The 17,507-nt window shown below is 38.9% G+C and overlaps 1 protein-coding gene across 1 annotated transcript in view; it reads left to right on the top strand.

Annotated features, from left to right (window-relative positions):
* The window catches only part of LOC127623151 (cell adhesion molecule-related/down-regulated by oncogenes-like), a 63,459-nt gene extending 46,232 nt beyond the window's left edge, over nucleotides 1-17,227 (top strand). Inside the window, exons 10-19 of the mRNA XM_052097425.1 lie at nucleotides 178-291; nucleotides 846-1,052; nucleotides 1,789-1,970; nucleotides 5,758-5,863; nucleotides 8,592-8,714; nucleotides 10,546-10,737; nucleotides 12,106-12,404; nucleotides 13,427-13,506; nucleotides 15,788-16,050; nucleotides 16,433-17,227. Coding sequence (XP_051953385.1) covers nucleotides 178-291; nucleotides 846-1,052; nucleotides 1,789-1,970; nucleotides 5,758-5,863; nucleotides 8,592-8,714; nucleotides 10,546-10,737; nucleotides 12,106-12,404; nucleotides 13,427-13,506; nucleotides 15,788-16,050; nucleotides 16,433-16,587 — 1,721 coding nt within the window. The 3' untranslated portion in view covers nucleotides 16,588-17,227. The remainder of the gene's footprint in view (nucleotides 1-177; nucleotides 292-845; nucleotides 1,053-1,788; nucleotides 1,971-5,757; nucleotides 5,864-8,591; nucleotides 8,715-10,545; nucleotides 10,738-12,105; nucleotides 12,405-13,426; nucleotides 13,507-15,787; nucleotides 16,051-16,432) is intronic.
* Nucleotides 17,228-17,507: the final 280 nt, after the last annotated feature.

Below are 17,507 nucleotides of genomic sequence, written 5' to 3'. Positions count from 1 at the left end.
AGCAGTTTTGTCATTGTCACGTGCTGCTCACAATATACACTTTTAAAAAGCAAAGCAACCATCTGATCATAATGTTTACCATCTCATTACAGCAACAGAGTACATGCCAGAACTCAAGCCACATAAACTTCATTATGTATCAATCATAACCTCTTTCTTGCTATCTTTCTCTCTTAGAGAGGGCCTCCCCCAATAAGAACCCCTCCAAGGCCCCGTTTGTGTCTATTCCAGATAAAGCACCGGAGGATAAAACCTCTAACACGCATTATGGAGTGGTTATTCATGATAGAGGTAAGAGGACAGCCCCAATACTTTACCACACCTCAAGGGTCTGACTTTTGCTTTCTAATGATCAGTGATGTACAGTGTACCCAAAATATGACATTCAGACATTTTTTTGTGAGATCTACGTGTCCAAGCACTTTATGGGCCTACTCTATTAACCCTCCTTAACATGCACAGGGTATTAAATCTATTTCTGTATTTAGAGAGTACAAAAACAACTCCAGTGTGTGTGAGTGTACTGTAGATCCTATGGGCATGGGCCCACTTTTATTTGTTGCATAAATTTCTCTCTCTCTCTATCTTTCTTTGCTCTCATCTTTGTGTCTATGGCTCAGAGTTCATTCAGTAAGTACTCAATTGACTCATTGCATGCTGTTGGTCTGTTGTGTGTTGGTTTATTTGATCTTGGTCTGCTCTTTTAGTCTTTCAATGATCAATGTTGAGGTTAGAGCTTGCACTTGTCATGAAAGCTGCTGTATATTTCAGGAAAACAGAGTAATCCGAGTTTGGTTTACAGTAGGGTTTTGTAAACCTCTGATTGGTTGGTTTCTCCCTTTAAGTTCCTGAGGCTCCAGACCGTCCAACTATCTCAATGGCAACAGAAAGCTCTGTTTATGTCACATGGATCCCACGAGCCAACGGCGGCTCCCCAATCACAGCCTTTCGTGTGGAGTACAGGAAGCAGGGACGCAGTGGTGACTGGATCATTGCGGCCGATAACATCTCACCCCTTAAACTGTCGGTGGAAGTGCGCAACTTGGAACCAGGTGAGGTTACACCAAGGTAAATGTCAGGGAATTTCAAAATTGTGATTGTCAGGCCTTTAAAAATCATTGAAATTACTATTGTAAAACGATTGTAATAGAGATTTCGGGGGCCTGGGTAGCTCAGCGAATATTGATGTTGACTATCACCCCTGGAGTCGCGAGTTCGAATCCAGGGTGCACTGAGTGACTCCAGCCAGGTTTCCTAAGCAACCAAATTGGCCCTGTTGCTAGGGAGGGTAGAGTCACATGGGGTAACCTCCTCGTGGTCGTGATTGGTGGTTCTCGCTTTCAATGGGGCTCGTGGTAATTTGTGCATGGATCATGAAGAGTGGCATGAGCCTCCACATGCTGTGTGTCTCCGTTGTGTTATGCACAATGAGCCACGTGATTAGATGCGTGGATTGACAGTCTCAGAAGCGGAGGCAACTGAGATTTGTCCTCCGCCACCTGGATTGTGGTGAGTAACCGCACCACCACGAGGACCTGCTAAGTAGTGGGAATTGGGCATTCCAAATTGGGAGAAAAGGGGATACATTTTTCTATGTTGAATACAATTTTTCCTAGTTATGCTCAGCTCTAAAATATTTCATTGGATATAAATTGCTCTTAAACATCTAGACTGGAAAAGTTATGAATATGTATTTTTTTAAATGTTACACACAGAGATATAAATGTATGGCTAGCACAGTATTTTTATTTTCATATTCTGTAGATCTTATAAATGTTTTCATGACAGGTTCCACATACCGTTTCCGTGTCATTGCCATGAATATCTATGTTGAAAGTCCCGCCAGCGCCACCTCCAGGCCATACCAGGTCTCCCTGTCAAGTCCACCTGTTTCAAACCGCCCGGTCGCTGGCCCGCACATCTCTTCCACCGACGCAGTCAGTGATACTCAGATTATGCTCCGCTGGACTGTGAGTACATGAATGAAAACATGAAAAACACCAATACTGTATACTTATACACACTGTTACACAGTAACTGCAAATTAACCTAAAATCACTTAAATCCATAATCTAGCTTTTTGCCTAACTAGACAGTAGGGGTATAATTATTCACTCGTTTTTTCAGTGCATCGGTTTGTAATACGATTTTTGAATTGAGAATCGCTAGTGCTGGTCAATACTCGATTTAAAGTGTTAAAAATCGAATGATTCGCGATTCAGCAAATCAATATACAATATTTTAGAATATATAAATATTAAATTAGTTACATGTGCTATGTAAATGAGACATGCGCTTAATTCTCTTGCGCATCCGGGAACGTGCGCCCTCACAGCTCGCTGCACTCTTCCATCAACCTTCACGGGATCGCGCCTGCTATCCGCTCTATCCGTAACTCTCACTGAAACTCTTTCCGAATCTTTCAAGTACCTTATATCTGACATCTCCTCCAGATGGCCACTATCTCACGAGCAAATGACAGCTCACATTAGAGCTCAAACGGGTAAGACACAGTTTGTTTTAAATGGTTAGAAATCATTGCTGGTATCATTGTTTAGTTGGGGACTTGGCGTGCAGAAAACATTTTGAGTGAAGTCTTCTGTATGATTGCTTTTCTCTTTTCTTGAATGTAGTCAGATGATGTTACTTTAATGTTGTAATATTTGGATTAATTTACTGATTCATGGTCATAGAAAACCTGGAAATATATGGGAATTTTCAAATTGTGATTTCAAGGCCTGGAAAAATAATGCAAATGAATAAAAAAGACTTTAGAGTGAAATATGGAATATGGAATTCTTTTCTAGTTATGTTGAAATATTTTATTGGCAGAATGTACTTTTGTACTATTATTGCATTTCAAGTAGCATCTATGTACAGTACATGTACAATAATGTAATACCTTTCTTTTTCTTGCTTAAGACACATTAGGGGAAGTACTTAAAGAATAATATAAATAAATGGGAAAAAAATGCAGAATTGAATGGTTAGTCGAACTCAATTTCAATGTGAATCGAATTTAATCATTTTGAATTTTAAAAAATCGTTCTTGAATTGAATCGAAAACCTGTGAATGGATTCGCTTTTAACCCAAAGATTCACACCCATACTAGACAGCATTTTAAGGTATCATATATGCTCCTGACCCGAAGACATTTCCAAATAGCAGGCAGCAAAATGATGCTCCCTTAAAAAAGATGAATATTACAAATTCATCCAAGATCCCTACAAAAAAAACAAAAAAAAAACATGCTGAACTGAGTCTAAGCTAAGATCAACTGAGGCCAGCAAACCAACTTATGGTTAAGGTTAAGGGTTATTTTTAATATTATTATTATTATCATTTTAGCAGAGATAGCACACGAATTGAGAGAAATGTTGATAAAGCTTACAATACAGTAAAGAATGGATACAAATAAATACTATTTTACCCAATATTTGTGTGTGCTAAGTATTTTGATGTTAGCTTAGCAACATGCTAACATCAGACTATTGGACTATCAACTGTGAGCTTTAGTTAAATCTTTTGTGCTCTTTAAGTGATGTGCGTCACTGTTTGGCAAGAGTTAAATCAGTCACTTATGTGGTTCCATGTTGGTTAGGATGTTCCCTTTGAAGGTAGCTGTCTATATAGGCAGTAGACAGTGAGCGAACTCACTAGATTTTGGAACAGAGTTTCTGTCAAGCACCTATTAAGTCATCACTGAATAAACAGTTTTTCTGTGCGGCCATGCTTCTGTATGTGTATTATTAACACCATATCTTAAAAATGGTCTCACCACTTGTACAAACACACTTTGTTTCTGTTTCTGGCCTGTTGAAGGAATAACGCTGAACCTCATATTAACAGCTCAGAGGCTGGAGTACTGGCGTGTTTGTGTTTTAATGTTAAGCATGTGTCTTTTATGTCTAATGGCCATTTTAATTTGAATCCCATTTAATGCTTGATTTGAAAATGAGAGTGTAGGAAGCGTCCAGAACCAACCACATAACAAGCTTGCTCACAACACACCTCCCCTTTTTTGTTTTTTTTCTATGGTGTTAGTTGTGCCAAGCACTTTGCAGCACATTAAGCAAGAGTTTGTGTGTGTATGTGCAATTTTCCAGACACAGTGTAGCGTAGCTCTAATGTGGGAGTGGCTCTTTTTGCCATCAGCCCCTGAGAGCCATCACAGAATGCTCAATCAGACCACTGCTTGAAACATCCGACGTTTACTGCTGCCAATTTAGCAAGGAAACCGGTTTGGCTATACTTGCAAGGGCCAATTTTTGAAAATGTCCTAACTGATATTGTGCAATGTGTCGAAAACCAACTTGTGAGGATAATTAAATTGGTCTTCATTATTTGAAATGCTAATAAATCGTGCAAGTCATGTTTTGCTTTAAATCTAACAATATCAACAGGTTTGTAGCAGGTTAGAATTAAGTTTATGGTTGGGGTTTAGAAAATATCCTCACATCCATATGAAGCCATTGCATCTATGCGTCAAATATAGAGATACCAGTGTGTACGTGTGTGTGTGTGTGTGTGTGTGTGTGTAAGTGTATTTAGTACAGATTAAGAGGCCTTATCCAGATAGTGCTCTGAGGAGTGGAACGGAGCCAGCTATTTTTAGAAAACAGGCTTGAGAGAAAAGGATTGACGTGCTTGAAAGACCCACTAAAGAAAGATAAAAGAAGAGAAGAAGATAGCAGATGTTTGTCCTTGAGAGTAATTCTAAGGATTTTCCTTTCCCTTTTAAAATAAGAGTTTGATGTGCCATGCAGTACATACTTTTTTCTTATGGTCTAAGATGTACTCTAACATTCCCAACGCATAGCTCCTCCTTCAGTCCACACAGGCCATTTATTGAAACGAAGCTGCAAAAGTGGGTCATTCAGAAATCAACACAAACATGAACATATATGACCCCTCATGTTTACTTATAAATGCCCATGCTCTATATACTGTATATATTTAAACAAGTATCTGAGGGGTGTTTTTACACACATGCAAGGAGGTTAGCTAATCAGATAAGCTAAAGTGATGTTATTATTTGCATACAGAAGTGTCAAAGACACAGCAGCAGCAGAAACAGCCCATGAAACTGGTGCATTTGTGTTGCATTTTGATGAAGTCGATTAAATGTTTTATAGCATTATTTCGATTTTACGCTTAAAACTTTTTGATAACATAACCAGGCCCGGACGGAATCAGCACATGCAAAACACTGCAGATGACCACAGAATTGCATAATATGTTATTTATAAACGTTCTACTTATTCTTCATCCCTTGCTTGGTTGATTATCAAATATGTTGGCAAATTTTGTGATGCATTGAGCTACCAATAAGTGTGTAGTTCTCTCAGCTCCATTTACCACATTTTACTATGGTTAAATCCATTCTGCATAATTATGCAATTTTCATTTTAGTCATTTTAAACATCTACGCACATTTCATAAACGTGAAAAAAAAACAGGACTGTTTAAAAACAAATAACATACAAAAATTGAGAAAAACTTAAAAGAAATGGTGACCAGTTACAACACTTCCCCATAACAATTAATGAACAATTTTATCCTCAAGTCTACAGTAGAAGTTGAACAAAGAATTGTATGCCATGTCATGTTATTTGTCAATTATCCAAGAGCAGACAGTGTCACAAGCACGCTTAACCTTTTCTCGGGTTCTACGGAATAATCTTTCGCCAGTGTAAATCAGTGAGACGGAAAGGTATATTTTATACTTTAGTTTTGCCATTTTCTGTCTTTCATAGTACACTCCTTCCAGTAACAACAACACCCCCATCCAGGGATTCTACATCTACTACCGGCCGACAGACAGCGACAATGACAGCGATTACAAGAGAGATGTGGTGGAAGGTGAGGTCACAGTGTTTGCTTTTGTTCTGTTGTTGCTCCTGAGAGGGGAGTGGTTGGAGTGCATAATAGTTTGTGATTTATATCAAAATGAACCCTGACAAGGTGATCAAGACCTCAGCATAAATCTGAGAGATTTTATGTTGCGATAAAGACCCTCTGGCTGTACATCATCCCACTTATTTCACAGATACTTACCAAATAAATAAAGACAGGGACATTAAATATTAATGAGAGTATAAATTATTTTATTATAATGAGATGAGAATCTAAACTATCACAACTATGTTGGAAATCATTAGCCTGGGACAACAGTTTGTACAGCAGTCATTTTACAAATATGTGTAGCACAGAGTGCTTTCATTGACAATGCAGAATGAATTATTCCAGAAAGTGCATTATTAGAGTGTGTTATGTATATCATGTCTGAGACGGGGCGGGGCAAGGGAAGCATAATCCGATGATTGATGTGTAGGGAGTCCCGCGCTCTCAGTAATGAGCCAGTGTAAAATGTGTTTTTAATAAATGGCTGCCACACTAATGGGCCTGAATTGAAACTCGACACTGACCGCTTAGAGAGAGACTTGAGTTTCTGGGAGGAATGTTTACTGTCATTTTACTTTTTACCCCCTCTTTCTTTCCCCACGTCCAGTGCAACCCTCATACCTCTCCTCAGATGCCCAAATGGCGAGCTGTCAGAAATACGCTGGGCAGATAAGATGACCTCATAAGTCTCGAGGTTTACTAGCAGTCCACAAAGGCTTTGAGAAAACTGAAGGGATACCCATGTAAATGTGTCCATTCAGTGTTTTGTTTAGAATTTAGTTTAGTTTCCCACCTTTCCTCTCAGTCGGATGGCGAAACAACCAAGGGAGACACATCCTTGTACTGGCCCTGGTTTGTAAATTATACTTCCTTAGTCTGTCATATTCCTAAATGAAAAAGGATATTCGGTGCAAAAAAATAAAAAAATGATGAGTGGGCCGTCGTTTTATCCTTAAGTAATGGTGAGAAGTGGGTGTTACAAACCAGAATGGAATCAGTGGTTGGACAGGAAAGGTTGAAAAGTAGTGGGATTTGTGACATCAACCAGATAAGCTAGATAAAACAATACCATTGCAACTTTAAATACTATTATTATGATTATTTAAATACTATTTTTCTAATATTTTTCTTTTTTCTTTTCTAATATTTCTCTTTTAACTTAAAATACCATTTATAACAGCAAAACTCTTTTTTGAATATGGATCTTTAAAGGGATTGTTCACAAAAAATGTATATTCTCATCATTTACTCAACCTCATGTCATCCCAGATGTGTATGGCTTACTTTCTTTTGCAGAACACAAACAAATATTTTTAGAAGAATATCTCAGCTCTGTAGGTCCTCACAATGCTAGTGAATGGTGATCAGACCTTTGTAGCACCAAAATCACATAAAGGAAACAGAAAAGTAATCCATAATACTCCAGTGGTTAAATCCATATCTTCAGAAGCAATATAATAGGTGTGGGTGAGAAACAAAACAATATTTAATCCTTTTTTCCTCTAAATCTCCACTTTAACTTTCAGATGTAAAAGTGAAAATGGAGATTTAGAGTAAAAAAGGACTTACATTTAGATCTGTTTCTCACCCACACCTGTTATATTGCTTCTGAAGATATGGATTTAACCACTGGAGTCTTATGGATTACTTTTCTGTTTCCTTTATGTGATTTTTGGTGCTACAAAGGTCTGATCACCATTCACTAGCATTGTGAGGACCTACAGAGCTGAGATATTCTTCTAAAAATATTTGTTTGTGTTCTGCAGAAGTCATACACATCTGGGATGTGACAACGATGAGACAATTTTCCTTTTTGGGTGAACTATTCCTTTAAATAAACATTGTCGTATAAATATCCAGATTCCATAATCATTCTGATGGGCTTAGCAAACAATTTGTCACACTGATTTGAATCAATAACTTGTGAGTTTTTTGATCGATTCATGAAGAGAACTTTCTTGTTTCAGTTCTGGAGTTATTCATTTGTAAATGAAACGGACAACACTGGTTGCATTGAAAGTTTGTTTTTGCATGCACAGTGCATTTAACAAAGACAATGAAATAGAAATTGTTTTTGCATTATTATGAGATACAAATTTGCACATTCAATTCAAAATGCTAATTCACAACTAGAGTAAAAATATTGCCGTGGAGCTGTAGATTCAGTAATGATGCAGGAAATACTAGTATATTATGTGTGTGCAAGAGGAAATACATCATAAATCATAAGTCTACAAGTGCCTGTATTGTGTTTTTTCTCTTTCATTATGTAGTTTAGCAGCTGGTTGTTTAGAGTGATCCATGCCTTCACTGTATTTAAATATGTGGCACAAAAAATATTGTGCCACAAACTGTATTTAGAGAGCTGGCCCTGAATATACATGCATGTGTGTTAGAGACTGTGGCGAGCGGCTGCTACGATGTGTGTGTGTGCACAAAGGGCCGTGAGTGTGTTCAGTGGGAATACTGGAGCTGCGCCAGAACAAACGTTAAGCTGCCTTATAAGGAGGCTGTCTGGAGCAGAGCAACTGTCTGAATTCTACTGGAACTTGAGTGAGAGCGTGTGTAGCTAGAGAGAAAAATTAGATCGCGCAAATGAATTGTGGTTTGGAGAGAACAACACATGCTTTGAGAGAGGCCCGTCTCATTCAGTAATATCTCTCTTTTTTTATGCCTCCCCCTCCAGGCTACAAATTCTGGCATATGATTGGTCAGCTCCAACCAGAGACGTCCTACGACATCAAGATGCAGTGTTTTAACGACGGTGGCGAGAGCGAATATAGTAACGTCATGATCTGTGAGACCAAAGGTGAGAGATAGTGGAATGCTATACTTTACCTGCAGACAGGAACCCATAAAGCCCTGCGGTAATGACAGAGTAAAGCAAGCTATCATTTTATTATAGGCAAGACAATGAGAGACATTGTGCTATGTCTCCTTGACAACCTTCGCTGATAACTGCCCTTAATGCAACACTGTTAAAATCAAACCAGAAAGTCACTGACTGCCAGAGAAAATACAAACAGACTGCGTAAGACTACTACCTACTTAACAACTGACAACAGACACATTGTTATATGCAAAAGCCGGGCATTCAACTCTATTTCTATTGCTCATACTTAAGATGCAGGATTTTTAAAGACCCATAACCCCACATATTAAACTTTCATGTGCAAGTTCTGCACCGTTTGTTCAGTGTTGGGGAAGCTACCTTAAAACGATAGCTTCCCAAGCTCCTGTAGTTGAACTACTTAAAGGGACAGTTCACCCAAAAATGAAAATACTCACACTCATGCCTTCCCAGATGTGTATGACTTTCTTTCTTCTGCTAAACACAAAAGAAGATTTTTAGAAGAATATTTCAGCTCTGTAGGTTGCAGTTGCAGTTGAATGGTGGCCAGAATTTTGAAGCTCCAAAAACACATGAAGGCTTCATAAAAGTAATCCATAACACTTTAAGCCATATCTTCTGAAATGATAAGAAACAGATCAATATTTAAGTCCTTTCATACTATAAATCTCCACCTTTGGCCAGCCCCAACCAGTAGGTGTGATATGCACAAAGAAGGTGAACTGGCAGAAAAACAAAAGAAGAAGAAGAATGTGAAAGTGAAAAGTGGACAATTATAGAAAAACAGGTTTATTTATCTGACACTTTTGAAAAGATTTTTTACAAAGTCAGGCCTGAGTCAATATTATGTTATATTGAGTTATACTGAGTTTTTGCCGAAAAATGTATTTAAAAAAAATGTCATAGATTTTCAATCACTAAGCCTTTTATTGTATATAAAAAAAAAAAAAGTTCACCATGAAAAAAGCCACAGAAGCTGGCATGGCATTAAATCGCTTATAAACAAAAAAAAATTTCAGAGCAATCTCACTTTTTTTTTTAACAAGTTTTACCTGGAAACATCAAAGTCCTTTTAAGGCAAGTCAGTCCACTCAGCGGCCATCTTTGGAACGCTCCCAGGCAGCTTTTTTCAATGTAAACAATCAGCACTAAAGTACTACATCTACTTGAATGGACAAAGACCGACATTTCCAAAACGGTTGGTCAAGATTACGCTGAAAGAACACCAGCAGTAAAATGTGCATGCGCTTTCTCAAGTTGACTGACAGGTGGTGTCTGTATCTAAAAAGTGATTGGCTCTTTTACCTGTGAAGCTGGTTTACCTGTAAAAATGTACCTGTAAATTCTACATCCATCATATTGGCTGTTCCAATTTCTCCATGTTCCAATTTGTCATTTTAAAAGCAGTAGTCCGTCTCTGCTAAACTGTCTCTGAAAACATCCAGTAAACCTGAGCAACCGCATATCAAACAGCTAAAAAACACTCCAAACAACCCTGCAACCACATAGCTACACAATTAAAACCACTGAGATCACACTAGAAGCTGCATAGAATCACCCTGGCAACCTCCAGAACACCTTGGCAACCGCACAGCAACACGCTAAAAAATACTCATTAACATTCTGGAAGCAAGTTTTGCACGCACATTTTCTTCAGAAAGTTTGAACGAAAAAATGTGTTTGTTTGTTTGTTTCTTCACATACATTCACAGTACGATCTCAACAGCAGAGATTGTCATGTCGTTTTTTTAAGACATCTAGATGTTTTGTTCTCTCTCTGCCTCTTTAGCCCGTCAGCCTCCGGGTGTGCCCAGTCAACGCCCCATCACCCCTCCAGTCACGTACCCTGTTGATACGCCCAGCCAGCCAGGTGGTCTGCTCTACCTGATCGTGGGCTGTGTTCTGGGTGTCATGGTTCTCATTCTGCTGGTCTTCATTGTCATGTGTTTGTGGAGGAACCGTCAGCAGAACAGTCTACATAGTAAGTGTATACCGTACCATTGCCACTGTTGCTTCCATAATAGCTAGAAGTTATTATCACCACACAACCTAAAACCATGGTATTTTATCACTACTGTTGTTATTATTATTTTATTCAGGTGTCGCACCTCTGTAAGGTTAGAGGTTAAAGTATGTGTCAAAATTCTTGTGAAATTTACTTGGAGTCCACTTCCTGATCTAGGCCAGGTTTTCAGTCCTACTTCTCGTCAGCCGGCCGTTTTAAGTTCTCTTTCTTTTTCTTTCCCTCTCTCAATGAGATTGAGTAACAGTGCTGGTCACAGCAGTGTGTATAAGTAGTAACACAGACACTCCTCTCCTGAAATAGGCCACAAATGGGCCCTGTGTTATCTTTGATCAGACATACTCTAGTTTGCTGCTAGGCAGTTTATCGTGTGTGTTTGGTATAAAAATGTTCATGTTCTAATTGTATAAATTTGGTGCTGTATTTTCAGCATTTCTTCAATTTATTATTGACATGTTGACTATCATTTTAATATATTAAATAGATTAAAATCTAGTTATCAACATCAGGTTTTAGGTTAAAACTTTGAAAAAGGGAGACATTTTAAAAGTACAACTTATTCATGTATTTTCATTTAATATAGTCATAAAACTGTATGCATTATAATTATAACAAACTTAATTATTAAGTTTAAAGGGATAGTTTACCCAACAATGAAAATCCTCTCATGATTTACTTACCTTTAAGCCATCCCAGATGCGTATGACTTTCCTTCTTCAGATTTTAATAAGCAGATTTCAGCTCAGTTTGTCCATACAATGCATGTAAATGGGTGCCATCAGGCTGCTGGCTGTTTAATGATCCAAAGGGCATATTTAGACAGCATAGAAGTAATCCAGTTGATCAGTTAATGTCTTCTGAACCGAATTGATAGGTTTGTGTAAACAATGTATCGATAATTTGTTCAGAACAGAGGAACGAACGTCACTCGAGAGTTAGTTCATTTCAAACAGCAACACAGCACTGGATGGAAGCAATGATTTAAAGTAAAAAACTGAATTATCTATTTGTTTCTTATACCAACCGGTCGGTTTGCTTCAGAAGACATTACTTGATCGACTGGAGTCGTGTGGATTACGTTTATGCTGCCTAAATCTGCCTTTTGAACCATCAAACAGCCAGCAGCCTGATGGCACCCATTTACTTGCATTGTATAGACAAACTGAGCTGAAATCTGCTTATAAAAATCTTCACTTCAGTTCTGCTGAAGAAGGAAAGTCATCTGGGATGGCTTAAAGATAAGTAAATAATTTTTGGGTGAACTATCCCTTAGATTGAGGATAGCATGTCACACCACATGTCAATTTTGTTCAATGTTCTTTGTAGAATACGACCCTCCGAGTTACCTGTATCAGTCTGCGGAGATGAACGGCTATGTTCTGGATTATTCCACCCTGTCTGGCTCCAGCCATTTGAATGGAAGTGTACACACAGGCTGTGGGCACACTGCTTCCATGATGCCCCAGGCCTGCCATCACCTCCACCACAAGCTACCCAACGGACTGGCTCTGCTGAAAGGATCAGGGGCCCTCTACCCTGCTGGGCATCCCCACACACATGACACCTCTCTACCCCACAACACCATGGACCACGATCACTCACACCCTCATCACCACCTTCATAATGTAAGTAAATTATTGTGCAAAATCTTCCCCTCTGCTGTAACTTGCAAATTTGATTTGCATGTGTGGCACACTTGACGACGTCAATGACACCAAATGCCATTGGTTGTCACGTTGTGTTACTGTGGCAGGGTGAGCAAGAGACAGAGAGTGAGTGTGGCGTCAAGCCTCGAGAAGTCTTAATTGAAATAATAACAACAGAAAAAGGGGAATAAAGTGTCCAAAGGGGAAAGTGTCCAAAACAAAGCGGAATCTAGCATCCTCGTGGTGCATGGGGCTAAGTGCAGGAAAAGTAGTGCAGAGAGGGTAAGGTCCAGGCATTAGTGGGCGGGGTCCTGCAGCCGCAAGCGCTCCCCTCGTAGATTCCGATGCTCGTGGGGTGGCGGCTCTTCTTGAGTTTCTTGGAACCGAGTGTCTAAATGTATATAGTATAGTATAGTATCGTACAGTATAATACAATAATAAAGTATAGTATTTTGTATAATGTATAATGTGAGACTGTGCTGTTTTGCAAATGTAGCAGCGGAGTGCCTGCAACCCCTTTAGTCATGACTACATTCACAGTATAGCATTACCTTGACTGCTTGTTGCTTTTATAAAATGGTTACTTCACAACAACAACATCAAAAAAATATTATACATTATTTTACCAAGCCAGTGCATTATATTCCATCTTTGCATAAGAAAACACAGTCCCTGGCATGTAAGCATGTAAAGGTTAATAGCTGTCCTCATTGTTTGCTTTGCAATAATATACACTAACTGGCTGAACAGGTGTTTTGTGTCATAGCTGTTACTATATCGTGTATTTTAACACAGCTGAAGCTAACTGTTTTATAATAATGTATAGTATGGGATAGTAAAGTATTGTGCAGTGTACTATTGTATAGTTATCCTGAAAGTGAAATGCAGTTATGTTTTTCCAAATATATGTGTTTTACATTATTGCTTGAGGAATAAGAACTGAAATGCATCATGTGTTCTTTGTGATCTGTAAAGCTCATGTCCAGTATGTGTTTTGGCAGGGTGGTGGTATATACACAGCTCTGCCCCAGAGCGACTCGTCTGACTGCATGAGCTGTCAAAACTTCTGCAACAACAACAGGTGAGAGAGAGAAAGTGAGAGAGAGAGAGAGAGAGAGAGTCAAGCCCAGTAGCTTGTTAATGTTTGGTGTTTACATGCCTGGAGAATTATGTTTTGCTCAGCACGCCTCCAATCAGCAAACCAATCATCTGCCCCATCTGGATCTCATTTCACCCCTGACCTGAGCTTATTCTGTTCTGCTCCAAACACACACATACATAAACGGCAGCTCCCCTCCATGAGGTTTGTTTGTGTACTTTACTGTGTCCGGCAGTAACAGTTTACACTGAACGCACCCTCGCTTCAGTCATAATGAGCGGAGTGTTTATTTATGCGCAGCCAGCAGGAGAGCAGAGGGAAAACCATCGGAATGGAGCTGATATCAAGGGGGTTTACAGCTTACTAACTATATCCCTCATTATTCCCTCAGTGCACAAACTATCAGTATAGTCTATCAGTATATTTATGATCTCAGGTATTGTTTGTTTATATGTTTATGCATATGTCTATGTTGAAGCCTCTACGTCTTATCAGCATGTGCAAACACACAGAGACATGCGGTTGAGTCTGGTCATGCAGCCTAGAGACTTGCGGAAATATATGTGTGAAGCGGTCAGTGTTTGAACACTGCAGAGATCCTCATAGTCCTGTTACAGCAAATGCACAGGCTAAAGCTGTACATTAAAGGGATAGTGCATGCAAAAAAATTAATTCTGACATTATTTACTCACTCTCATGTCGTTCCAGACTTGAAACACAAACGGAGGACTTTAAAGGAATGTTCACTCTGCTCTTTTCCATATAATGATAGCATATAGTGACCAGGTATCATGCAGAATATGAGTTATAGAAATCTGTAATTCAATTTTCACTAGTTAAATGGCTATGTTTGAGATCAGCAATGGAAATACTGCTAGTGAAAATGCTACCATTACAATTGCACTAGTAAAAACGTTTCATTCATGTCATTATTGCGGAAATACCCATTCTTGGTATGAAAATTGGAATTTCAACAAGAAAAGCTGTCATTTTTAATCCCATTTTCACTAGTAGAATAGCACAGATGTGTCATTCAATCCTGTTCAAAACACAACTACAGATATCTATTATTCATTTCTTACTAGTTAAAATTCCAAATACACTAGTAAAAAAAAACAAGTAAAAACTAATAATTACAGCGTTTTTAGATGAAATTGCATTTTGGATAAATTCCATTGCTGATATCAAGAATTAGCATTTTAACTAGTGAAAATCTACAATTCATATTCTAGAGCAGGGGTTGTCCGTCCTCATTAAAGTAGTCCATGTGACTCACATTCTATATTCCGAGTCTTCTGAAGCCATACAATAGTGTACAACAGTGCTTGTGCAAGAAAAAGATCGAAATTTAAGTTGTTATTCACTGGAAATCTTCCCCTCTCCTATAACTTGCAAATTTTATTTGCAACCACAAATACAATTTGTTGTGTCAAGGTGTGGCACACGTGACGACATCAATGACACCAAATGCCACTGGTTGTCACGTTGTGTTACTGTGGCAGGGTGAGCAAGAGACAGACAGTGGCATCAAGCCTCGGAAAGGCGTTTAATGAAATAATAACAACAGAAAAAGGGGAATAAAGCATCCAAAGGGGAAAGTGTCAAATCTAATTTACACCAGGGGTCCAAAGTGCGGGTCCGGTGACGCATCTAATTTGTGCCAGACCCTCCCCGCACCATTCCTGGACCTAAGAAGATGCCAGCAGGTAGAGACCGGTCTCCTGAGGAAAGGTGCACTCGGGTTATAAAGGCAGCAGTGATGAGGCTCTTCATTAAGTTTAGGTGAATCCCATCATGCACCGCCAAATGGGAAAAGTCACTGCGCCCATCCTCTCTCTTCTCGGCCCACTCCAGTTGTGAGCCTGGCTGAAGAATGGCCCTCTGAAGAGGCGGAGCAACGACGATCCACAGGAGGGGCGTGTCGTTTAAATATGCACAATAATTGAGATTTGAGATGTAAAATCGGAGAGGAAGATTTTCAGTGAATATCAACTTAAATATCCTTTTTTTCACACAAAGTATGCTTCATAAGACTAAAGAGTGCACAATTAATATGGTCAAATAGAAAATGTATACTTTCAATGCATGGAAAAGAACAGCATACTTTTATGTTTATTGTAAGTTATGAGCATGAGAATATAAAAAAATCAAATACTGTTTGGTGAAGGTCACCTATAGTTAGATTTGGGAAAGCCTCAAGTGAGTTGTTGTGGAACTCCTTTTATTTTTTATTTAAGTTTTGCATTTTGTGTTTTGTGGCCAGGTGTTACAGCAAAACTAATGGCACTTTCTCGGGCGGCACTCTCCCTCTAATGCACCGCATGGCGGCGCGCCAACCCGACGGACTCGAAATGGTGCCTCTCAACCCCGTTCAGTCTCGCTGCCATGGACGTGACAGCTCACAGCTCAATGGCACCCTAGAGAGAGATTCAGCCGAGGAGCCAGAGGGCGGCAAGGCTCCATCCCTTTCCCAGAATTCTCCTTGTTGGCCTGAGGAAACGAAGTCCTGCCTCGAACAGCAGAGAGGTGAGAGAGTTTCAGCACTATAAAGAGCTCTCTGATTCAGTCTGCCCTCCTGCTGAATAAGGAAAATCAGTGTTTCCCCCAAAGCCGTTCAGGAAATTACTGCACTGGCAAATCGTACATTACCCATCATGCAATATTATTTTACCTGACTAGACTGCTGAATACTAGTCCTCAGAAGAGCCACTTCATATTTCTGTCCAATTCTATCCAAATCCATTCTGCAGGGGAGAGTGTTTTTACATAACCTGCAGCTGTGCAGCATTGATCAAGATAAACGATCTTTCAATGTATGAATACAAAAAAAAAAAGAGTAATAAGTTCACGATGCTCCTGCTAGTTCTGGAGTCTAAATTCTTTCTCTCAATGTGTGTGTGTGTGACAGGAGGACAGCCCAAGCAGCATGAAGATTCGGAAGGTCCTGTGGTGTGTTGGGAACGGCTGGGAATGCCTGATCTGGACTGTAAGGAAAAACCAATCTGGATCTCTAACGGAAGCCTGACTGGAGATCTCATCCAGTCCACAGCGCAGGATATCTGAACACAGTTTTAATGAAAAACACACATGAACACGGCAAACGTGCATGCGTTCACAAAACACACAGAAGAGAATGTAAGAAATGGGAACGTGGATGAGTTCAAATCAGGAAATGATCAGTGATGGAATGGTCAGGGACATTAAACTGACTGAGTACAGAGCTGGAACTGACTGATACGAGAAAGAAGGATGGAAATAAACAGAATGAAAAGGAAAGAATGAAGAGACTTTTTAGGGACGGATGGAGGAAGACTCGAAGGCTGAAACGGTCTCATTTGTGGGAGGACTTTTAAAAGCAAAAACTTAGATGACTTATTTATTTTTTGTAGTAGAAAAATATTATTTCATATGGATGTATCTGTTGCAAGAAAAAAGTTTGTCTTTTATATTATTTATGCCTTTGTTTCGGATGAGATACTTTTTATTTTTTGGTGTTTATTTGACTCTATATTTGTTTTGTTTATGTTCCACACAGTGTGGAGTTTAGCCATTGTATGTGTAAAGTTTTTTAATAATATAAAGAGAAGATTAAGTATTTCGCCAATCCTTTCCTTTCTTCTGAAGCCCTTAAGCTGAATTTGAATATGTGAAACACAACTTGTCAATCACTGATGCTTGAGATAAGGGACAAACATGTTTCAAATCTGAGTTTACATTTTTTAATACTATATTAATTTGAAATGGACATACAGGTGAAACTCGAAAAATTAGAATATCGTGCAAAAGTTCATTAATTTCAGTAATTCAACTTAAAAGGTGAAACTAATATATTATATAGACTCATTACAAGCAAAGTAAGATATTTCAAGCCTTTATTTGATATAATTTTGATGATTATGGCTTACAGCTTATGAAAACCCCAAATTCAGAATCTCAGAAAATTAGAATATTGTGAAAAGGTTCAGTATTGTAGGCTCAAAGTG

The sequence above is a fragment of the Xyrauchen texanus genome, chromosome 29 (genome assembly GCF_025860055.1).
Source record: "Xyrauchen texanus isolate HMW12.3.18 chromosome 29, RBS_HiC_50CHRs, whole genome shotgun sequence".
NCBI classification, from domain to species: domain Eukaryota; kingdom Metazoa; phylum Chordata; class Actinopteri; order Cypriniformes; family Catostomidae; genus Xyrauchen; species Xyrauchen texanus.
The sequence above is the reverse complement of the archived record's forward strand: the minus strand, read 5'-3'. Positions and strand labels throughout refer to the sequence as shown.